Source organism: Miniopterus natalensis, chromosome 1, assembly GCF_054644295.1.
Source record: "Miniopterus natalensis isolate mMinNat1 chromosome 1, mMinNat1.hap1, whole genome shotgun sequence".
Taxonomy (NCBI): Eukaryota; Metazoa; Chordata; class Mammalia; order Chiroptera; family Miniopteridae; genus Miniopterus; species Miniopterus natalensis.
In genome coordinates, this window is record NC_142081.1 from 34270115 (window position 1) to 34292253 (window position 22139).

Here is a 22139-nt window from a genome sequence, read left to right on the forward strand (position 1 = left end):
CTGTGCCTCCTGCACCAGCAACATCACACTGGGTGAAAATGACCTGCTCATGGCCCTGGCTGGGTAGCTCAGTTGGTTAGAGTGCCGTCCCATATGCCAAGGTTGAGGGTTCAATCCCGTCAGGACACATACAGGAGTCAACCAAGGAATGCATGGGCGGGTGGAACAACAAATGGATGTTTCTCTCTCACTCCCTCATTCTCTCCCTTCTCTCTCTCTAAAATAAATAAATAAATTTAAATAAATTTAAAAAGTGGCCTGCTCACTTCTCTTTCCTCTGCTAGACCCTGATAGGCCCAACACCTAGAAAAATGCTTCCCAGGTCCCATCCGCTCACATCTGTTGAGTGCTAATAATGTCGCGCACTAAGTGCTCTACGTGGATTACTTCATTTAATTCTCAGAACCCTGTGAAGTTAGGAATTACTGTTATCCCCATTTTACAGAGGAAGAAATGAAGGTACGAAAAGGTTAAGTTCCTCACCCAATGTGATTGATATGTAGGGTTGTGTAAAAGTGGGCTTCCAGTTGTTCATACAGAAAATATAATGAATAGCACAAGAATAAACTGTTTCATGTACTCACAGCTGTAAACCTACTTTTGCCCCACCCTGTACCTAGTGAGTGGTGGAGCCAGTATTTATTTTTATTATTTTTAAAAAATATATCTTTATTGACTTCAGAGAGAGGAAGAAAGAGGGAGAGAGCTGAAACATGAATGATGAGAGTCACTGACCGGCTGCCTCCTGCACGCCCCGCGCTGGGGATCGAGCCGGCAACCCGGGCATGTGCCCTGACCGGGAATCCAACTTCCATCTCCTGGATCCTAGGTCTATGCTCCACCGCAGAGCCACGCCCAGGTGGGCTGGAGCCAGTATTTAAAAACAGCTGGTCAGGCCCTTCAACCTGTGTCGTTCACCACTGTACCGCACCTCAGCCTCACTCCAGTGATGTTTTCCTCCTTTTACCTGATATCACCATGGCTCGTCTCATTCCTATTGTCTCTTCCTGTGTCTGTGGGGCTCACCTTATTCTGTGATTCTCCTTGTGCTGGCCCAACACAATACCTTACACCATGGAAGGCTTTACAGTCGCCTCTGCATCTGTCTAGTGCTGGGTTTATGTTGCAATTAGGCCCTTTCACGAGCAATCTCTTGGTGCCATTGTCAGGCTCCACACTAGACTCAGTGGCCCACTGCGCAGACCCTGCGTGCTTACAGCTGCTTGTTTCCTAAAGCAGCCGAGAGCTTCTGTTTGGGCATAAAGGAAATACCTGACTCTAGGCACGACCTCACCTTACTGTTACATGCCTCAGGGATCAGTCACCCCTGAAGTTAGACCTGTCTCGCTTTCTCAGTCTGGGTGAAACTGGGGCTTCCTTTCAATATTGGGTGCTCAGATTCCGTATGCTTTAAAAATATGTAAACTATACATACAGAAGAGTATTACATATTTTTGGAGTTTAATAAATACAATGAATACTCATGTATAGCCATCACCCCCCTTGACAGAGTATTATCAGACTCTCTCCAGTCCTCCAGGTCCCCCTCCCCAATTGCATCCCTCCCCCAGCCTCCTCTGTTAATGTTAATATGCGCTTCATTATACAAAAACGTATGAGCTGTTTGAGAGTGATTTTTCTGATGAACAAGTCAGATGCGATTCTCTGTTATGAAAGGTGCTAACAGCAAATGGATATTCAGACTTTGGGTATTTTGAGGTTTCACTTTCTATTCAAACGGATGTTTTCAGTGAGTTGTTTCTGATTCTAACTTCACAATCACTGCAGCATAATAGTGTGTTGAGAACAGCTGTGTTACGAAATTGTGGTCAATGTGCAAAATTAATTTTTGCCATGGCTGGGGACATGTACTTTTATGGCTATGGCTGTCAGAATGTCAAGCCGAGAGGGTGCCACAGATGGCGCAGAGCGGGATTCAAACTGCAGGAGGGAAGAGGGAGCAGCCCATGAAGCCAGCACCAAAGAGTGTTTCCTACAACAAGCAAGACATTTGCTGTGTAACTATGTGAAGGAACTTGGTCGTGGTAGTGGGCATTCTACTCAGACAGCCTGGTGAGTGCTAGTGTTCTAACTCATGATGCATTTAATCCTTAGAGGAGAGCCACAGGTCCGAGTATTAAAAAATGTGCCCAAACACCAAAAAATTGAGAACTATTACTTCAGCCAATAGATATTTCTTAATTGGTTTAACAAGTGTTCATCACTTACTCCTGCCACTAATGTACCCGACGAAATAACTTCACTGTCTCCTTCCCACCACCGTTACTGTGATTTAGCAACTCATGTCAGCCCAGGTCTGGAGGAAATGCAATGCAATTCTACCATAGATTTGTAATGTTTGTATGCAACAGTTAAAAGACCCTCCCCCCCCCTCCAAACCTGGAAATAATTTCACTGCTACTCAGTTTATGAGAGGATTAAGTTAGGGGGAAAAAACTTGGAACATTTAAGGGAAATTGCTTTCAGAATTGGGGGAAAAAAAGACACAGGCCATGAGGCAGAAACTGTTGGAGAGATGCCCAGAAATGTAGGAAGCCTTATTCCCATCTCTCCTTTTCTGTCTATAGAGCTTCTCTATCCTAAAAAAAAAAGCCTGGCTTCCTGTCCCAGGACTGAAATGTGCTCCCTTTTTGCTTTTGGGATTTGCTGAAGGCACTGTGGCTGCAATGAAGTGACTTGGATATTTTTCTTCACCTTTAAAAGATGCAGTGTAAGTAAAAATAAATAATATATGTGAACCAAAGGTTAACTTTGATGCGAGGACATGATTTTTAGGAGGGGGTTCTTATCTCAGGAAATACAGAAAATCTTCACTCGTATTCTTTTTTTGTTATAGTTAGAATAACCATATAATTTATCCTTAAAACCAGGATACTTCTGAGAATGCACGGGGTGTGTGCTATTAATAATTACGCCTGAACAACACAAACCAGAATTGTTCCAGGCAACCTGGAATATTTGACCACTTACAGTGCAAATCTGGTGTTCAATAAATGTTCACATATCACAGTGTAACTTTTAGCCCTCAAATTCGACAATCTGAAAAACAGGAACGTTCATATAGACACTATTATTTGAAGTGCATTCTTTTAGTTATGCTAATACACCAAATAGATCCCTTTGTCTAGAGAGAAGGAAGAATGTTCCATTTTTCCCTCTTTGATTCTTTGAACAATATTATCTGTTTTACAGATAAGGTAAATGAGCACAGGAAGCTAGTCAGTGGTGCCCGAGCACTGCAGAGATGAGCTCAAAGCTAAAAACTCTGCCCCTTAAATCCCCAGCCATCCTGTTGCTCACTGAACCATGAAGCTTGCCTTCTATAATTTGATTGGATTTCTACTACAGATTCACCAAAGGTGGAGACTTGTTACCACCCTTCAGATAAATCTCTTGAAGGCCCTGGCCGGGTAGCTCAGTTGCTTAGAGTGTCATCCTGATACACCACGGTTGTGGGTTCCATCTCTTGTCAGGGCACATATAAGAATCAACTAGTGAATGCATAAATAAGTGGAACAACACATCGATGTCTCTCTCGCTCTCTTCTCTCCAAAAATCAATTGGAAAAAAAAAAAATCTTGTGAAGTTTGTAGAGGTTCTTCCCAGTTCGCATTACTGTAATCCTCTTCATGCCACTTCTACAAAAAGTCCAAGTACGAGTCCTGAGCATTAGTCATGTAGTTTGGTCTTTTTTGGTAAAGATTTCTTTAAGCATTCAAGGGATCCAGTATTCATTAAGTATAGTACTTGGGATTTTTGTGTGTTGGGGTAACTAAGCAACAGTTGAGATGTTTTAACTTAGCATGTCCTGTATTGGCAAGTTTAAAAAAGAACTGTCAAGCCATACTTGGCAGAACCTCGTTTGGGACTCCCCCACCCGCTGTACAGTTCCTGTACATCTTGGCTGCTCATCCACTGCTAACAGAGACTTCTTGTCTCAGCACTCTGACAGCCTTGTCTGAGCCTTTCCCACTGCAGGGCAGCTGGACACCCAGTGTCTTCAATAACTGACAGGACTGGAACGAGTGGTCTGATCATTCAGTAGCTTTTACAATTCTCACATCCATATCTTAAATCTACTCTTAACTGCTACCCCTTTGACATCTGCCTTTGCTTATGAAAATATAAGTTCTTAGTTTAAGGACTGTACCAATTCACTAAACTATAAGGACATGCATTTCAAACATAAACATTAGCTTTTTAAAGTGAATATCCAATGAAACTCATTCAGTGACAAAATGTGTGAAAATGTCTGCTACAAAACGTTCAATAAATGTTAGATAGATGTGACCTTCCAGGTGTACAATTTTGGAAGAACTACAGCACTAAGGCAGCCATGGCAGGCACACATAATACAGAGAACCTGTTCTTAAGAAAGCATTTTGAAGTGGTTCACAGCAGAAGCTTTTATACCAGTCGCCCCTAGGATTCTGTTCCACAACATAAGACCTATGTGGTCTCTACTATGTCCTAGCCTTAGTTTCATCAACAGTAAAATGGGGATAAGAAATGTCCTTGTCTTAGTTTGTTGGGAGGCTTAACCGAGACTGTTCGGGTTAAGTAGTGTCAACTAGCCTTACTTCTGTGTCCTCCGAGATTGCATCTCAAAGGCAGGAGTGTTAAGAATTGAATGAAGTATGTAAGGTGTAATTAAGCTCTCATTATTAGCTGTCAGGAAATGAAGCTGTGTAATAATAAGGACAATACATGAAGCTCAATTTAACTTGGCCTCTTTAAGAATTTAACTAGCTGAGTGTTAGGAAAGTTTTCGCATAACTTTGGAAGCTCCTCAGTGGCGTCTTAAGAGGACAAGTACAACAGAATGTCCTTATGGATGAGAGAAGGCAAGGGTCTAGACTGGTAATCAAGGAACTGCATAAAGAGGGTATTGGATACTTGAACAAAATATAATCTAGTGGGAAAACCCTAAATATTTATGACTGAAAAGCTGGTGCTATCATTTACGTAGTAGGACCATGGGAATTTACGTAACCTCTTAAAGTTTCCTTTTTCTTTTAGGCAAAAGAGATTATCTTTTTAATCTAAGCTTTAGGGAGGCTAGTCTAAATGACTATTTAAAAATGTCTATCCTAGCCCAGTCCGCATGGCTCAGCTGAGCATTGACCTACGGTCCAGGATCATGGTTCGAACATGTCCAGGTTCCAGGCTCAATCCCCAGCAGGGGGTGTGCGGGAGACAGCCAATCAATCTCTCTCATCACTGATATTTCTATCTCCCTCTTCCTTCCTCTCTCTAAAATCAATAAAAACATATCTTTTTAAAAAAATGTCTAACATAAAACATGACCACAGCAAAAACTTAACAAAATGTTTAATATCCTCATTTCTTATGCGACACTAACACTTTCTTAGAATTCCAAGTGGCCTGAGATTCTATTATAATTGTGAATCTGTGATTATGACTTTAGTAAATGTCAAGTAGGAGATATGGTCATCTATTTTTAAAATTTTAAAAGCAGCCAACCTTTTTGTCTCCCCATCTTTAAAGTGCTATGTAGCAAATTGTGTGCCCCACCAAATTCTTATGTTGAAGCACTAACCCACAATGTAAAGGTACCAGAAGATGGGGCCTTTGGGAGATAGGCAGATTAGAAAGAGTCATGAGGGTGGGGCCCTCATGATGGGATTAGTGCCCTTCTGAGACTTCCTAGAGCTCCATCTCAATCCTGTTTCCAGCATGTAAGGACACAGAGAGAAGGTGGCAATCTGCAAGTCAGGAAGCCCACTCACTGAGGAATCAGACTGGTCAGTGCCTTGATCTCAGACTTCCCAGCCTCCAGAACTGTGAGAAAAATTTATCTTGTTTAAGCCACCCAGTCTGTTATTTTGTCATGGCTGCCCAAGTTGTACTACCTACTAATACAGTAGGGAAAATAAAGTGGAAGAACGGACCTGGCTGGGTGGCTCAGCTGGTTAGAGGACTGTCCTTATATGCCTAGGTTTTGGGTTCGATTTCTGGTCAGGGCACATGTAAGAATCAACCAATGAATGCATAAATAAGTGGAACAACAAATCGATGTTTCTCTAAAATTAATAAATTAAAAGTTAAAAAAAGTAGAAGAATGGAATTGCTCTAGTGAAAGCAGGGAGCAGTGAGGAAATAAGCTCCACCTGCTTGGCCCCCTCCTCAGCTGGAGCCCCAGAGCACCACGGAACACAGTATGAAAATAAACTGTTTAACGCACAAACATAAAAGCCTCCCCAAATAAGAACAATGTGCAAATGCTATACCAACAAAATCTCTGAGGTGGCCAAATTCTCCTTTGGTGCTGACATTCTATAGCACTTGTTTAAAATAAGTGAGCTAATAGTTAGCGTTCTACATTGCCTTAGAGATCTGTTGTAAACGGATTGGTGCTAAGTTTTAGGATGGCGGTAAAAAGAACCTGCTTGGGCCCTGGCCGGTGTGGCTGAGCTGGTTGCAGTCACCCGTACACTGAAAGGCTGCGGACTTGATCCCAGGTAGGGGTACATACCGAAGGCAACCAACTGATGTTCCCTCTCACATTGGTGTCTCTCTCTAAAATCAATAAGCATGTCCTTGGGTGAGGATTAAAAGAAAGAGAACCTGCTTGGGTCGGGTACCCAGGGAAGCACGTTTGTCAGAGCACTGCCATTTCGCAATGGAGGAAAAAACACTGCCCGTTCTAGAACGGTCTCTTATCTCACAGCTCCATTTTAGGTGAGTACTTTTAGGGCTATGAAATAAGACATCAACTGCAATTTAAAAACTTACAGTTGCATTTTGTCCAATTATAAGGCAAAAAGCAGAACTCCCTTTGCAAAGTAGGACATACTATAAATTATTTCTTCATTCACAGCCCCCTTCACACTGGGTTGAAGAAAGGCTAGTGACCCCACCATGGAAAGGAAGTGGCAAACTACCCCAAGTTTAACAATGTGATCCTCACTAGTGGCAGAACAGAGCAAGAGCAAAACTATCTTTCATAAAAGAAAGCAGTGGTGGTGGCAGCAGTGGCAGATAGGGACGGTTCCCTAACTCTGTATATACAGAAAACCTGGTTACAAGGAATAGCTTGGCCTTGAAGGGAGAGGAAATCCTCACATTGGCACCATGTTGCTGAAAGAGGGTTTGTGGAGGAAGGGTTGTCCCAGAGAGCCTATATAAATGCCTTACTGAAAGCAGGTCACATACAGAGGGGCGACTCCAGCCCTTTGTCTTTATGTCAACAAATTTGTAGTTAATTAGGCTCTGGACTTGTTTGGGGAAGCCCAGAATTAGGCCTAAGAATAAAATACATGGAAAAACTGTGAAGCCATGAAAATACATTTTTAAAAAGTTTTCAGGTATAATACACAAAAGCAAACAAGTTTATCTTTAAAAATATCAAGTATCACATCCACAGACTAGTCCTAATTATAATTACTTCTTAAAGCAACATTTATCTTTGTTTACAAATACAGCAGCAGGTGATAAAACCTAACGTCTCAAACAGATTGCTTACAGTTCATAATACAAACAAATGTATATGTCTCAAATCACATTTTAGGCAGTTTAACTTAAAATGCATAGACAATTACATACATTAAATTCGTCATTATTAACTCAATGAAAAAATAACAATATCAAGAAAAAATACAAAAAACCTTTATAGAGCACAAAGAAATCAAGTTTACTTAATGGCAACAAATCAGTATCTGCTAATCAATGACAGGCAGTGAAAGTGCCTTTATCCAGGGGAAAAGTAAAAAGGAAAACATCCCATTACTTTGCATGTTTGAAAAGTTATAATGACAAGACTACAATCCTGGAAAACATTAATTTCTTACTTAAAAAAAAAAAGGTATAGCATATTTTGCTCTTTAAAATGCCCAAAGGCTGGTCTATAATTTCCACCAGCAGGAACACCAAAATATGTTTTTCCAGGTTAAACTAATAATGGGTATACTAATGAATTCTATAATGCCCCCTCTAGACTGGGAACCTCTAAAGGTCAGGCACTCTCTTTAATCTCTGGCATCTGGCAAAGCACCTAGATCACAGACATTTAAGTGTCTGTTGAATGAATGTAGTTCTCAGAAATATTCTACAGCCAGAAGCTCGCATAGCATTTCTTTAATACTGATTATTTTATTGGCAATTTTTGTTTTACTTGGCAGAATTCTGAAAATAAACAGAACAGTGTCTTCATACTAAATATTGCTCTATTAGGATTAAATTATAGTCTTCCCTGAAAGCCACCCACCACTTTCTATGCATAGCGCAGTGTATCAGTGTGATTCATCTGAATTTAGCCTTCTGCTTTTCAAAAAACGTTAACACTGGAAGGTCTGTGCTCAGGTTTAACTCCCAGGGTTTGTAACCGTGGCATTTTAATAAAGCTAGCACTAGATCATTCAGGGTGAGGAAGGAAGACATGGCACTAATCATTTAAAAGTGTAGGCAATTGATTTATAGGAAAACTAGGCACAGTATTTTTATTGAAACTTTGAGTAGAGCTATGTTCATCTACACATAGTTTCGAAAGCTGTACATCTGTGTACAATAGGTAGCACTAATTATTTATGAGGTAAAATATGGGCACAACTGACTTCTTTCCTAGAAAATATTCTAATATTCCATTGTAGTGGTGTGACCAACCAAGGCCAAAAATTCACCCTTCTTCTCTGCCCTATTACTATTCTCTACTGAAAACAATAAACAGTAAAATGGACAAAGGGAGGAGGCCCTTGGGTAATTAAAAATGTCTTGTTACTCTTTCCAGCTGGCGCCAAGCCATGGATTGCCATGCTCTCACCAGGCATGAGCTCCTGTGAATGCACTTTAAATACACTAAGATACTCAGACAGGGTCAAGGAGCTGAGCCCCCAGAGTAGGCCCAGTGAGGAGCAGCCAACTCAATGGAAACAGAAGACAGAGAAGCCAGCTTTCATGGGTCCTTGATCACAGGCAATGTTTCTAAGGAAGAGGAACTGTCTTTCCAGATGTTCACCTTTAATGAAGCCATGACTCAGATCAGGGAGCTGGAGGAGGGTCATGGAGGAGCTCAGGGTTATACAGCAAGGGCCAGGCTGGCTTGAGCTCTCAAAGATGACCAAGAAGCCAGACTACGATCTGGAGACCTTTGTGAACAAGGCAGAGTCTGCCCTGGCCCAGCAAGCCAAGCACTTCTCAGCCCTGCAAGATGTCATCAAGACCTTGTGCCGTGCCATGCTGCTGGAAGAGCAGGCCAGCAAACAAGCAGCAAGAAATGGCCCCAGTGATGGCTGCAAATAGAGATGTTAAAAAAAAAAGTCATGCCTGCTCCTGCATAATCAATACATAGCTTTACACAAAACAGGGCTGTGGAGTGAGAGCTGCAAACAGCCATCTCAGGCTTGAAAAGGTGTCAGGCTGAGTCCAATAAAGACAAGCCAAGTTATTAAACTTCTTTAAGGTGCCTTGATTCTTGAGAACTGAATGTGAATATAAGGTCTATATTTTAATTTTTCATTGTCATTTTTTAGGTTCAACATTTCAAAGTCTATATTCTTCAACGCATCTCAACTACCTCCACCAAACTTATTTTGAAATTCTTGCTCTTGAAGTTCAAATACCAGCATATTTCATACTTTACATTCCCTTAAGACTAAACATACTTGGTAACAAGTAGTCTTCAATAAACTCAGCCTCGCATGACTTATTTTTTAAAGCAAATTATTCCCTTATAAAGAGAAAAGAAATCTTCCTTAGATGCTTCCCCCATTGAAACTTCTGATTTTCTTAACTCCACCCTGAACCTAAAAATACTTTTTGCCTAGAGTACCCTTGAGAATTGAGACACCTCTCCCGATTTGAGAAATGATGCTCTAAAGAATTACAAATATAACAGCAAATTCTGTTCCCTTTGATTTCCATTTTTCCATTAAAGAAAAAAAAAAAAGTCCTTGAAAAGCAAAGGTTAAAAATAGCAGTATTGTCTAGGGCACACTGAGCAGTATGGGTCACTAGCAAAGTTAATATACTTATTGGGAATAGTAATTCCAAATCTTGTGTTCATGGTCCTTCAAATCCTTTAACAAAAGATTTTCTCCAATAATAAACAGGCTCCTCAATTAGACTCCCAAACTTGCTACCCCATCTTTTAGTCAAACATTATCCTTTCTGGTGTTACATTAAATATTACATCTAAAGCCAGAGTTATCAACTTAATCCTAATGCAGGACAACCAAAATAAGCATAAGGAGAGATCTTCGCTGCCATCTCACTTTTCCTCTCATCTTATGCCTCCAAAGTTAGCTGACATGATGATGACTGATAATTTAAGATATAACACCTAAGGCTACTTGCCTTGAAAATTGGAGGCTACTTTGACAACAGAGTTCCAAAAAGTGTTGTAAATGGCTGCCACCTGGCCTTGCAAGGAAGTGAAAGATAAAAAGACCACATGTGCCACTATGCAAGAACTGTGTAACAACATTCACCAGTCTGAAAATATCTAAACAAATTACTTTCAATTCTGGAAGCCTGAATCTATCACCTACTTAAAAGGGAGGTTTCAACACTGAATGTTTCTCCCAAAGGTGGCCATCTTGCTTTCTTAAAAGGAGGTAGCTACTGACCATTAAATTGGCAGTATTTGGCATTCTTGACATTTTAACTATAAGAAAAATAAACTACTAAATACTTTATTTCTAAGCAAAACCAAAAATTCTAGCATAAATCAATCTATCCTATAATGGTGAAGAAATTCACAATACATTTTAGTAACCCAATGGATATATTAAAAGTTTCAAAATGTTATTTCACAAATAACACGATCAGTTCTATCCCAAAATTAAGAATCTGATTTAAAGATAAGGTGCCAAAAAACTACTCAGACTATTTTGGTGGTTACAAACAACACATTTAAGTAATACAGTCACACTTCTTTAAACTCAATTGCAGAGATCTATACTTTATTATTTTCAGTGTCAAAGTAAGAGGATAATTTTTAAGGATGGCACTTAATTCTACCTATTTACCTGTCAACAAATACAGAACTGAACTGTTAGCCATAAGCACTTTACAAACAGATCCAGGAAACTATGCAATAGACAATGACATAGCTTAACCAGACTCTGAAAGACAGATACATATTTTGATCACACTTCTACAAAGAGAACAGTCATGCCTGTGTGACTAAGGTTCTTTAAACAACTGCTATATGTGTTTATGACAGACCCCTAGAGTGTGCCAGTTTTCCGTATCAGGGAGGAATTAAGGGATGTGCTCCTAAAGAACTGAGGGAGAAGGGCCTACAAGGAAGGGTCTGGGGGGAAGAGTGATTTGTGAGAATGCAAATTACTTTCACTATGAAGCAACTCCCAATGTTTCCTCTAGTTTGAGGTTCAAGACAAAGGAGAGAATTATTTCCTTCCTTGAGCTCTTCCCAAAGCAATATGGACATTTCAATCTATTCTACGGCAATACAGAGATCACTAATTCTTTAAGAGCATACTTTACATACATGTTGGCCTGCATTAAAAAGAAAAGTTTCCATAAATGGCAGATTTTAGAGCTGTCTGACCCATTTGGCTAAAAGTAAAACAAATCAGGTGGAACTCAAAATGAAAGCTGTTACTAAAATCTCAAGTATAAAAACGAACACTGCCTAATAAACTCAACATCTGACAATACTTACTGCCAGTTTTAAAATGTATATTCAAAACATAACCTCAAGAGGACTAGTTTTATTTATTCTATAGATAGAGCAGCTCAAGATGTTGAGAGGCATCATTTGTTTAAATTATGACAATGAGTATTTCAAAGTGTGTTCACTTAGGGAAAATGTGATTATAGAAAAATACTTGAAATAATTTGCCAATGAGGTTGCAGATTCTAACAATAATACATACATCATCTTAGATTTTTAAGTCTGTAGTTTCATAATTTAAACAAATCCAAAATTTGTTTTAAACAAATTATATCAAAGAGCTATTCAATATACTTATTTTAACTTTCCATAAAAACTGAATAAAAATCACATTTGAATGATTTACTTTTACATTTTTATCTGATTGTATCCATCCGATATATTATACATCCAAGTACAAGAGGCAGATATCTTCTGAGAGGTGCAAGAGTTGTTTTCGTGAATGCCCTCTAATAGTGAAACCAGCAATTTTTATATATGCATTCATGTGCATATATATGTACTTCAAAAAGCAAAGCGTCATCTCTTCATCCATTAACTTAATGGTAGGACTGCAATAGAAAAAAAAAAAGTAAACTTCTAGATTTTGTACATGGAGTTTATTAACTCCTTGATGTGGCTTAAACTTATTACTTAATAAATCCAAACAGCAAGCCATCTTACTTATTTTGGCATACAGTTTATAAAAATAATTTTTAAAGAGAATATATAGCAAAAAGTTACAATAATAAAAGGAAGCTTGGAGACCCCTAATTAAGGTCTTCCTTCACAAGCTGAGGTGGATGTTTAGTTAATCTAGTTGGAGATCTGATTAGTTATTTCATTAAGAGTAAACAGATTTTGTCCCTCAAGGAGAATCCTGACTGCATTTGAATACTCACTTGGCTTACTTCATGGGAGAAATGGGGTGCTTTTCTGTTTGGTAATATGCCCAAGATACACTCCTCAACTAAGATGACAACCCTACTCCAGCTTGGCTGACAGATAGTAAAGCACAAAGCATTATACATAACTGACAATTTAGAACAGTGGTAGAGTCTTGAGCTGAATGCTGCTAAGAATCTAATAAAACCTTGGCTAAAAAATACTTCCTCTCTCTCTAAAAAAAATATCAGTCAATAAAAAATTAATAAATATAATGAAACTGTACATCACCACTGATTCATCATCTACAGCTTCCTAAAAAAAGGTGAAGCTGGACTCATTCTGAAGCTTTTGTTAATTAATTACACTATTAAAAGGTGAGTACACCTGAAATATAGTATTGAATGTCAACTGTAACTGGGAGGAAAAAAAATCTACCTGTATATCAAGCCAGACAGGCAGGGATTGCTTTCATTGAACTGTGCTTTGCTTTGATACTATACAACATTGAGACATGTTCTTAAAAAGTCCAATGTAATGCATCTCTGACTTGACCTCAAAAAATGCTATTAAGGACATTATTTACTACATTACAATGTCTTTGGAGATCTTTGGAAAAATTTTCTTTTCATTTTTAGTGCTGAGAATAGGTGACTTGTGTTTTCATTCTTTTAAATGCTTTACCTGAAATCTGAAATTTATTCTACACCCACCTTCTTTTAGAAAGTTTTAAAAGCTTTCTAGTCCTCCAACCCAAACTGGAGACAAATAATCTTTTAGTTGTGCTTATGTGACTATTAGTGCATGTTAAATAACAAATTAAACACTCACATGGGGGCCACCAGGCATTGGTGGAGCACCAGAAGGTCCTGAAGGCACTTGAAAAGGATTATTGGGAGTGGGATAGAGTCCTGGTGTGGGATATGATCCTGCAGGGGCAGGATATGGTGCTGGTGGTCCCCAGGCGCCTGGGGGAACAGTGCCCCATGGAACAGGTGGTGCTGCCCCTGGTGCTTGGGGAGGAGGAGGTGCGGGATATGGCCCTGGAGATGGGTATGGCATATTAGGTGTAGGATACTGCCCTCCCATTCCTGGTGCCCAAGGTCCAGAAGACATGGATCCCCATGGACCTAAAGGACCAGCTGCAACTGGATCAGTGGGAGCACCATATGGTCGAGGAAGCTCTGGAAAGGGCATATTTGGTGTAGGATATGGCCCTGTGGGGCCAGGACCTGGCACAGCTGGGGCTGGATAAGGACCACCAGGTGGGGGACATGATGGTCCAGAAGGAGGAAAGGGTCCTGGGGGTCCTGGAGGTGGTCCAGTGGGAGGCACAGAGGGATACATTCCTGCTGGTGCTGGTCCGAAAGGCACAGTGGAGGGTGTTGCACTTGGTGGGAGTCCAGATGGCACAGAAGGCGGAGCACTTGGGTTATTCCAAGGGTTGGAACCTGGCCAGCTTTGAGGAGGTTGGCTAGGTTTTGTATTGCTCACAGCAGAAGTTTTGGCAGGGGAGTGGTCAGGTAGTGCATCTGCCAACTGCAATACAGAAAAGGCATGTCTTACTGATCTTACTTAGGAGTAAGTCATGCCAAACATGATTATAAACCTCTGTAACATCTTCAAAAGCCAAGCTGTTCAGTTTAAAAAATTCATTTAATACAAAACTTGAGGGGTTACCTTGAATATCAACTTTACAAGGCAAATTTCTCAAAGAAGCTCAAGTTTTCCAAACACAACTAATTAACATACTGTGGATTTGAATCCTGCTTTACCTCAAACGAGTTACATACTTTCTCTGAATATTAGCTTCCTCGAAAAAGGTAGGGTTAACTTGAGGCATTTTTAAATGAGATAATTTATATCATGCAGTTAACACAGTGCCTGGCATTTAATTTCCAACCAATGCTGGCTATTAATAATAATAATATGAGGGTAAAAGAGAACAGAAGTAATACTTAAAATTGTTTACTTAAGGGTTCATCTAGAAATACTTCAAAATATATTTTCAAATGTTATATATAAGTAAATTAAGGCAAATAACCTATCAAAATCACATACCACCCCCACCCCTGCCCCACCAGAAAACAAGCACCACAGAAAGCATCTCTTTTAAACTGAAAGACTTATGGCCCACTATTAGGACTACGTTGCTTTCTTAAGAGCTAAAAAACTTAGAAAGAATAAGTGCATCAACTTACCGAAAATTCATCAGACATTTTCCTAAAAACAAAAACAGAAAGAAAGGAAGAAAAAGAAAGGAAGAAGGAACATTTCAAAACCAGGGTTTACTATTTCTTGTATCTTCTAACTTCATCCCTTTTTACTGGCTGAAAATCATACAAAAGTGATCCACAATTTACACACTCATTGTGGTGGCAGTTTAGGTTTGTTTGCATTTTGTGTTGTTTGAAACAATGATAGAATGAACATGCCTGAATACGCCTTTGCTCACTCGTGAGGTGTATCACCAGGAAAAAGTACTAGAAGTAAAATTTCCAGCCAACAGGTAGTTATCTAAATTCCATCTCAAAAGTCTACGCCAATTTTAAAGTTCCTTGCCAATATGCATGGCCTACCTTTTCCTTCTAACTCCTCTTCACCACTGGATATTATTAAATTTATAAACTGTTTTCAATTATGGTAGATTTAAAAAATCCACATCTTGTTTTAACTTAGATTTCTTTAAGTAGAAAGAAGAGCATCTTTTAAATTTAATACTTCATTTATACTTCTTTTTCTGTAAATCTGCTTGTGTCCTTGGACCACTTTTATCAATTTTTAAAATTGAAATAAATTAACACTTAATAAGATGCAAGGATCTTAAGTGTTTGGTCAACAAGCTCTGACAAGTGCATGTGTCCAAGATACAGAACATTTCCCTTACTTGAGGTTTACTCATGGCTCCTTTCCAAGCAACTCCCCTTTCCACCCAGCAATGTCTCGACTTAGCTTTTGCTTGCTCTTTGACTTCATATAAACAGAACAAGACAGTATGCAGTCATTTGCGTTTGATAATGTTACTACTTAGTAGTGCACATCTTTCTGAAAAAATGCTTCATAAGATAGTAAGGAAATTAGCTAGCTCTCTGTGTCATATATGAGACCAAAAAAAAAAATTCCCGAATTCCTTTTATTTGTAGATCCTCCAAATAGTATTTTTAGGCACTACAAATATTTTTAATTTCGTGCAAACTTATCAATCTTTCCAAACTACATGTGGCTTCTGTCATACAAAGGCCTTGCCTAATCCAAGTTAAAAAAAATATTCACCAGTCCTGGCCAGGTGGCTCAGTTGGATGGAGAGTTGTCCTGTGCACTGAAAGGTAGCGGGTTCAGTTCCCAGTCAGGGGCCATACGGGGAGCAACTCTCTCACATCCCTCACCCCCCCCCCCAAAAGTCGCCTATGCTTTCTTTCAGAATTTTTATGGTTTAACTTGTTTACACTCTTTCTGTTCTTCCAAACAATAATTATAGAATAATCTATCTTTTCTCAGCTGATCTGACAAACTATCTTTAACACATTCTACTGTTATTTACAACTAATATTAGCCCTGGTCAGGCAGCTCAGTCGGTTAGAGCATCATCCTGATATTCCAAGGCTGCGAGTTCGATCCCTGGTCAGGGCACACAAAAGAATCAACCAATGATTGCATAAATAAGTGAAACAACAAATTGATATCCCACCCTAATCAATCAATCAATAAAAACAACTAATATTTATTGAACATCCATGGTACAGGTGCCATGCTAAGTGCATAATCTCATTTAATAGCCTCAGAGCCCTACAAATGCAAATTCTATACCACCCCCAGTTTACAGCTGACGAGAAGGAGGCTTATCAAGTTAACTGCTTAAGGTCACAAAGATAGTGACCAATAGAGAAGGGGTTCAATTCCAGGTAGAGTCTGATTCAAGAATGAAGCCTCTTTTCCACCAGGCCTCCATCATTTCCCACAGGTATTTTGGACTCTATTTTACTAATCTGCACCATAAAATTCTATCTTAATTATGGAAGCTTTAACTTTTAATAAATTTTAACGTTAGTTGCCCTACTATTACTGCTCTTTGTTCAGATTTTCCTGAATATTTTCATGTTTACCTTTTCCAGATCCTTTTGTAAAAAAAAAAAAAAAAATCTAAAAAATATGTTGTGTGTACTCTAGCTGATTTGGCTCAGTGATTAGAGGGTCAGGCCTCGGGCTGAAGGGTCTTGGGTTTGATTCCAGTCAAGGGCATGTACTTTGGTTGTAGGCTTGATCCCTGGCCCCAGTCGGGGTGCATGCAGAAGGTAACCAACTGATGTGTCTCTCTCACATTGATGTTCCTCTTTCTCCCCCTTCCACTCTCTTTGAAAAGCAATGGAAAAAATATCCTTTTGAGGATTAAAAAAGTGGTTGGAATTGCACTAAATTTACAGATTAATTTAGGGGACATGTGATATATTTAAAATATCAAATCTTCTCATTAAAGAACAAGATATGTCTTTCTAGTTTCCATAACTGTCATTTATTATCACTCAGTAGTTTTATAAAATCATGTCTCCTACACATTTCTTGTGAATTAGGTTTCTAACTGGTAAACTTTTTCTTTTCTTTTTTTAAATGCATCTTTATTGATTTCAGAAAGAGGAAGGGAGAGGGAGAGAGAGATAGAAACATCAATGATGAGAGTCATTGATTAGCTGCCTCCTGCATGTCCCCTACTGGGGAATCAAGCCCACAACCCTGGCATGTGCCCTGACTGGGAATCAAACCTTGATCTCCTGGATCCTAGGTTGATGCTCAACCGCTGAGCCATGCCTGGCTGGGCTGGTAAACTTTTTCTTGTGGTTATAAAATTGTCTCTTTTATTTCACGGTGTTTTCTACTTGGTTGTTCACATATGGGAAAAGCTTTTTAAAATTTCAGTGTACCACTTTAGTAAGCAGGGAATTACTGAATTATTTTATTCTTGAAAGTTTCTCAGTTAATTCCCTGGATTTCCAGGTAAAGAATTATGGCTTTTGCAAAAAATAATTTTGCCTTCTCTTTTCCATATTTATAGCTCTTTTCTCCTTTGCATCAACTAGGACTTAAACAACAAAGAAATGTTAAATAGTGAAAGCACAGAAGTCTTGTTCCCAAATTTCCTGGGAATGCTGCTAATGTTTAAATTAATTCTCATTTTTAGTTTGAGACTTAAAAAATTGCATCAAAGAAGTTTCTGTTTATGTCTATATTGCTATATTTATTTATTCTTATTTTGTTATTTAAAAAATAAAGACGACACTACATTCCTTCAGAAGATCTTTTGGCATTTAATGAGTTGATCTCAGTTCTTCTCCTCTGACCCTATCAACAGTTAATTTTATACATGTAGATTGCTTAATACTGAGCCATCCTTGCATTCTTAAAGAGTTTTATTAAGTATGATTTGGTTATCAGAAGGAATGATGAAGAAACAGAACATGAGGCCTACTAATTCACAACTGCAGTAACCTTGCTTTTTATTCAGAATGTGAAAAAACACATCTTGAATGTATAGCAAATATAATTATCCATTCATTTCCAAGTTAAGGCTTGTTTTATACTAAAAGTCATCGCACAATAGTAGATTCTTAGGGCTAACACCTGAAGAAACTTTTATCAGTGAATGAAAAGTTTAAAGTACACATAACATGCTTTTCAAACAGGGTAAGCCTTGCTGAAACAAATGGTTCTGTATCAAAGTTCACATTAATCCTAGAGCAAAGAACTAACAAAACAACCAATTCAATTTCATCTGGTCTTGCTGTTCAAATTTTCAGAATTATTCTTTTCCCTCTTAGTTTTTGAAAAACATATATACATAATATAAAGTTAACTAGTTATAGAATTACATCAAAGTATAAGTTATTCCCTAAGTTAATAGTATTGAACAGATTCACAATTCTGTCTTTCAAAATTTTAAAATCAAAATCAAATCCTGGAAGTCAGACGAAGCACTAGAATCTTGTCATTAAAATAATGAAGCCCTGACCAAAAGAATTGGAAATAGGTCACTTCTTGTTCTACATCACTGCACAGGAAAGTGACCTGCCCTCGATGCCTAGAATGAACAGTGTTCATGTTAAATAGAAACATTCCAACTTACATTTTGGGGAATACTTTCATCATAAAAAGGCCAAAAAAAAAAAAAAAAAGAAAAAAAATCAAGCAGGACACCAGTGTCTCAATATGACAAGAGTTGCAGAATGTTTAAAAAAATTAGATTTTTCTAAACAACTATTCCAAAACACCTGGATTATGCTAATTATTAAGATGAGGCCAATGTAACCTTGAACTGGAAAAAAAAAAGGTTTATAATCAAGAAAGATTTTCATTTTTTTCTCTTCTTGGAATAATCTAAAGCTATTCCTTCCAAAACTTTCACTACCACTTTATGGCATAATCTATGCATCAACTGAAAAATAATTTTATGAGCAGCAAGAATAGTAATTTTAAAAGAGTACAAAATTTCTTTTAACATACAATAGAAAAGTAAACATTTCTGTAATTTCTATGGCCTTTAGAGTAAAAAATGGTAATTCAATCACAGGAAGGTTTAAGGAAGTTGAACTCCATAAATTACTATTGACTACTGGACAAGAAATATTTCAAAAGGCCACCAAACTGTGGTGGAGAGAAACAGTCTACGACTACTCAGTTATAAAAACTGAACATCAATGCTTTAATTTATATTTTTTAAAGAGGTTGCTTATCAATTTCTTTTTTAAAAATTATTGATTTTAGAGAAGGAGGAAGGGGGGGGGGGAACATTGATTGGTTGCCTCCAGCGGGCAACCAGACTGTGATCGAACTCGCAACCTAGGCATGTGCCCTGACCCATAATCGAACCCATGACCCTCCAGAGCATGGGATGATGCTCCAACCAACCAAGCCACACTAGCCAGGGCTGTACATCAATCCTTTTAACTGAGTCTTTTGACAAGGCAAGCTTAACCAGAGACTATGTTTTTATCTGCCAAACAGTTATAATAATTCCTACTACTTCACAATTAAAAATAACATTTAATAATCTATAAGGTACTACAGACATGTAAGATGTTTATTAAGAGAAATCAGAATTTTTGCTTTGATTTGTTTAGTTAAGGGGGATGATGGTAATATATTGTATTGAAAATATAAACTTGAGTTAAAATATATGACAGTTTTTAGTATTGGCTTTTATGTAGCCTACATTTGGGCAACTCAAGAAATTGAGGATTTGAACATTTTAAATTTCTTTGAAATATAATTTTAAAAAGTCATTTTTCCAATAACTTCTTGTCAGCCATATTGTCTACAATTATTCAGCTACTTCTTGGAACATATGTGCTAAGCACTGTGTTGGGCTTTGAAGAAATGAAAAGTATTGTATAGAATAAATGCTTCAGGAATTCAGTCTGGTGTTTAAACATTACTTGGGGTAAGCACAGGGCACTATGGGAATATTTCAAAGAGCTTCTAAAGGAATTAAGGGAGGGACGATGGGGAAGAATCCTGAGAAGTGCTACCTCCCGCCATCGCCATCTGAAAGAACAATGAGTAGGGGATGGTGGGACAGGCCTTAGGGAAAGGAGTGCAGTTTGTGCAAAAGCTGAGGGAGGCAAAAAAGGATCTGTGGGCAGTGTTAGGTCAGATGGGTTGGAATATAGAAAGGGGAGGGATATGAAAGTCTTAGCAGAGAGCCCTTAGACCAAGGTTTGAATGTCTCAGCTCACCTGAATGTCAGTTCCTTTAACTGTAAAGAACCGGCTAGTAACGTGAGAGACTAAATGGGACTAATAAATCAAGTGCCTATAATAATAGTACTAGGAAAACAGTGGGTGGGCAACAGATATATCCTTTTGTCTTCTTCTGTATGTTTATGGTTAAAAGAGTGAATGCTAAAAGTATGACTGACTAGATAAAATGCAGCTCTTCACTGGCTGGCTCTGGACAAGCTGAACTCTCCAAACCTCAGAGGTAAAAGGCAGAAATAGTATCCACCTCACAGATTTGTAAACAAATCTCTTGGGCACTGCCTGGCATATAGCAAAAACTCAACAAATGTTAGCTTTTACAATCGCTATGATAGATCCATAAACCTTTATATGCAGTTCTCAACTCAGAAACCTCTGAAACTGAAAGAAATGGTTCTCAAGTTTGGCATAAAACTGATTTGGTGGCAAAACCTGACCTGAGGCTATTTATAGTTTCCATTAATTCACACCTATCGCTGCACAAATATTAATGTTGGATTAGGGGATACGGCCCCAACCAACACTGCTGGCTGGGGGTGTTATGTCTGTGCACGTTATCGTCTTTCTAAAATCTAAAGATAAAATTCAAAGATTTCTGAATTTCAAAACACACTGGGCCCCAGGATTTCGGTTAAGATATGGATCTCTGTTCCTCCTGGAGAGAGGAAAAGAACACGCCAATATTCGCAGCTCAACTCAAGTTCCTGAGACAAACTAGGTATGAATAGGAGGTTCAGAGACGCCAGCAGCAAGAAAAATTTCTGGTTTTCCTGCGCAATGAACAGTACTGAACAAAGAACTTCTGACAAGATTTCTGAAGACTACCTTCGCCTGTAATGAGGGTTTGTTTTCAAAGCGGACCTCGAAAATCACCAGGTGTACGAGCATTTCTTTAGTAGTAATGCTATAAAAAATTTTTCTCGCTCTGGTGAGTATGGTTTGATGCTTCAACATTAGAATCTTTATATATATTAAAAGCACTACTCTTGGTTTTCAAAGAGGAAAATGGTTCAACTATCTACAAGCTACCATGGATAATATGTGCTCCTAAATCCTAAAAAACAAAATATTACACAACTCAATAGTTCCTAGTGGGTGCTTATCTAATACAATGTATTTGCTAGCAACTCCTCCAGTAAGGAATGACCGGAACGTTGTCATACTGCGGATAATCTTAAACAAGGGTCAAAGATTCCTCGAAGAATCTATTCAGGCCTAGGTCTTCCCTTTTATTAGAAATTAATGAATGGGGGAAGCTGGGGCCAAGGGGCGCGCGGCCGGCGGCCCTTTCGGGCCAAATGAACAAAGGGAGCCCGGATCAACCGGAGCGAACCGGCCTCGGAGCGGGTCATGCCCGCCCGGCAAGGGGTGGGGGAAGGGCCGGGCCCACTCCCCGCCCCGCCCCCCCGCCAGGCCTGACGTCAAGCGCGGAGAAACCCGTCGGGCGCGACCTCACCCGTCTCCGACGTCTTCCCCCGGGGGCGAGGGAGAGGTCTGGGGACAGCCCGCAGCCCCAAGGAAGATGACGGGGATAAAATGCTTATCCCCAGAAGAGCGACTCAAGGCACCTCCGTTACCGCGCCCGCCTCCCGCTCGAGCGCGTTCCCTCGGCCCCCTCCACGACCCCTATTAGCGCCGAAGCAGCCTCACCCGGCAAGATCCGAGCCCGCAGCAAGGTCTAGGAGCGGCGATGGGTCCGGGGAAAGCGAGATCTGAAGAACCAAGCGCAGCCCGACTGACAGCGGCGGCGACGACGACACCCAACAGCGGAGGGAGCAGCACCAGCAGCAGCACCAGCAGCGCGCGGCTCCTCCTGACGCCGGAACAGGAAGCAGCAGCGCGGAGCCGTGGCA

The 22139-nt window shown here is 39.4% G+C and overlaps 1 protein-coding gene across 2 annotated transcripts; it reads right to left on the reverse strand.

Annotated features, from left to right (window-relative positions):
- Positions 1-7313: 7313 nt before the first annotated feature.
- MAPK1IP1L (mitogen-activated protein kinase 1 interacting protein 1 like) lies at positions 7314-22092 on the reverse strand. 2 transcript variants are annotated; one of them, XM_016198150.2, is made up of 4 exons: positions 21937-22092; positions 14743-14764; positions 13373-14080; positions 7314-12228 (listed from the first exon to the last, which is right to left on the reverse strand). In XM_016198150.2, the coding sequence occupies exons 2-4, from the start codon at positions 14758-14760 to the stop codon at positions 12217-12219; spliced, it is 738 nt and encodes a 245-aa protein (XP_016053636.1). In that variant the 5' UTR covers positions 14761-14764; positions 21937-22092; the 3' UTR covers positions 7314-12216. The 2 variants fall into 2 exon arrangements, with proteins under 2 accessions (XP_016053636.1, XP_016053635.1); XM_016198149.2 differs by having other exon boundaries at positions 13373-14111.
- Positions 22093-22139: the final 47 nt, after the last annotated feature.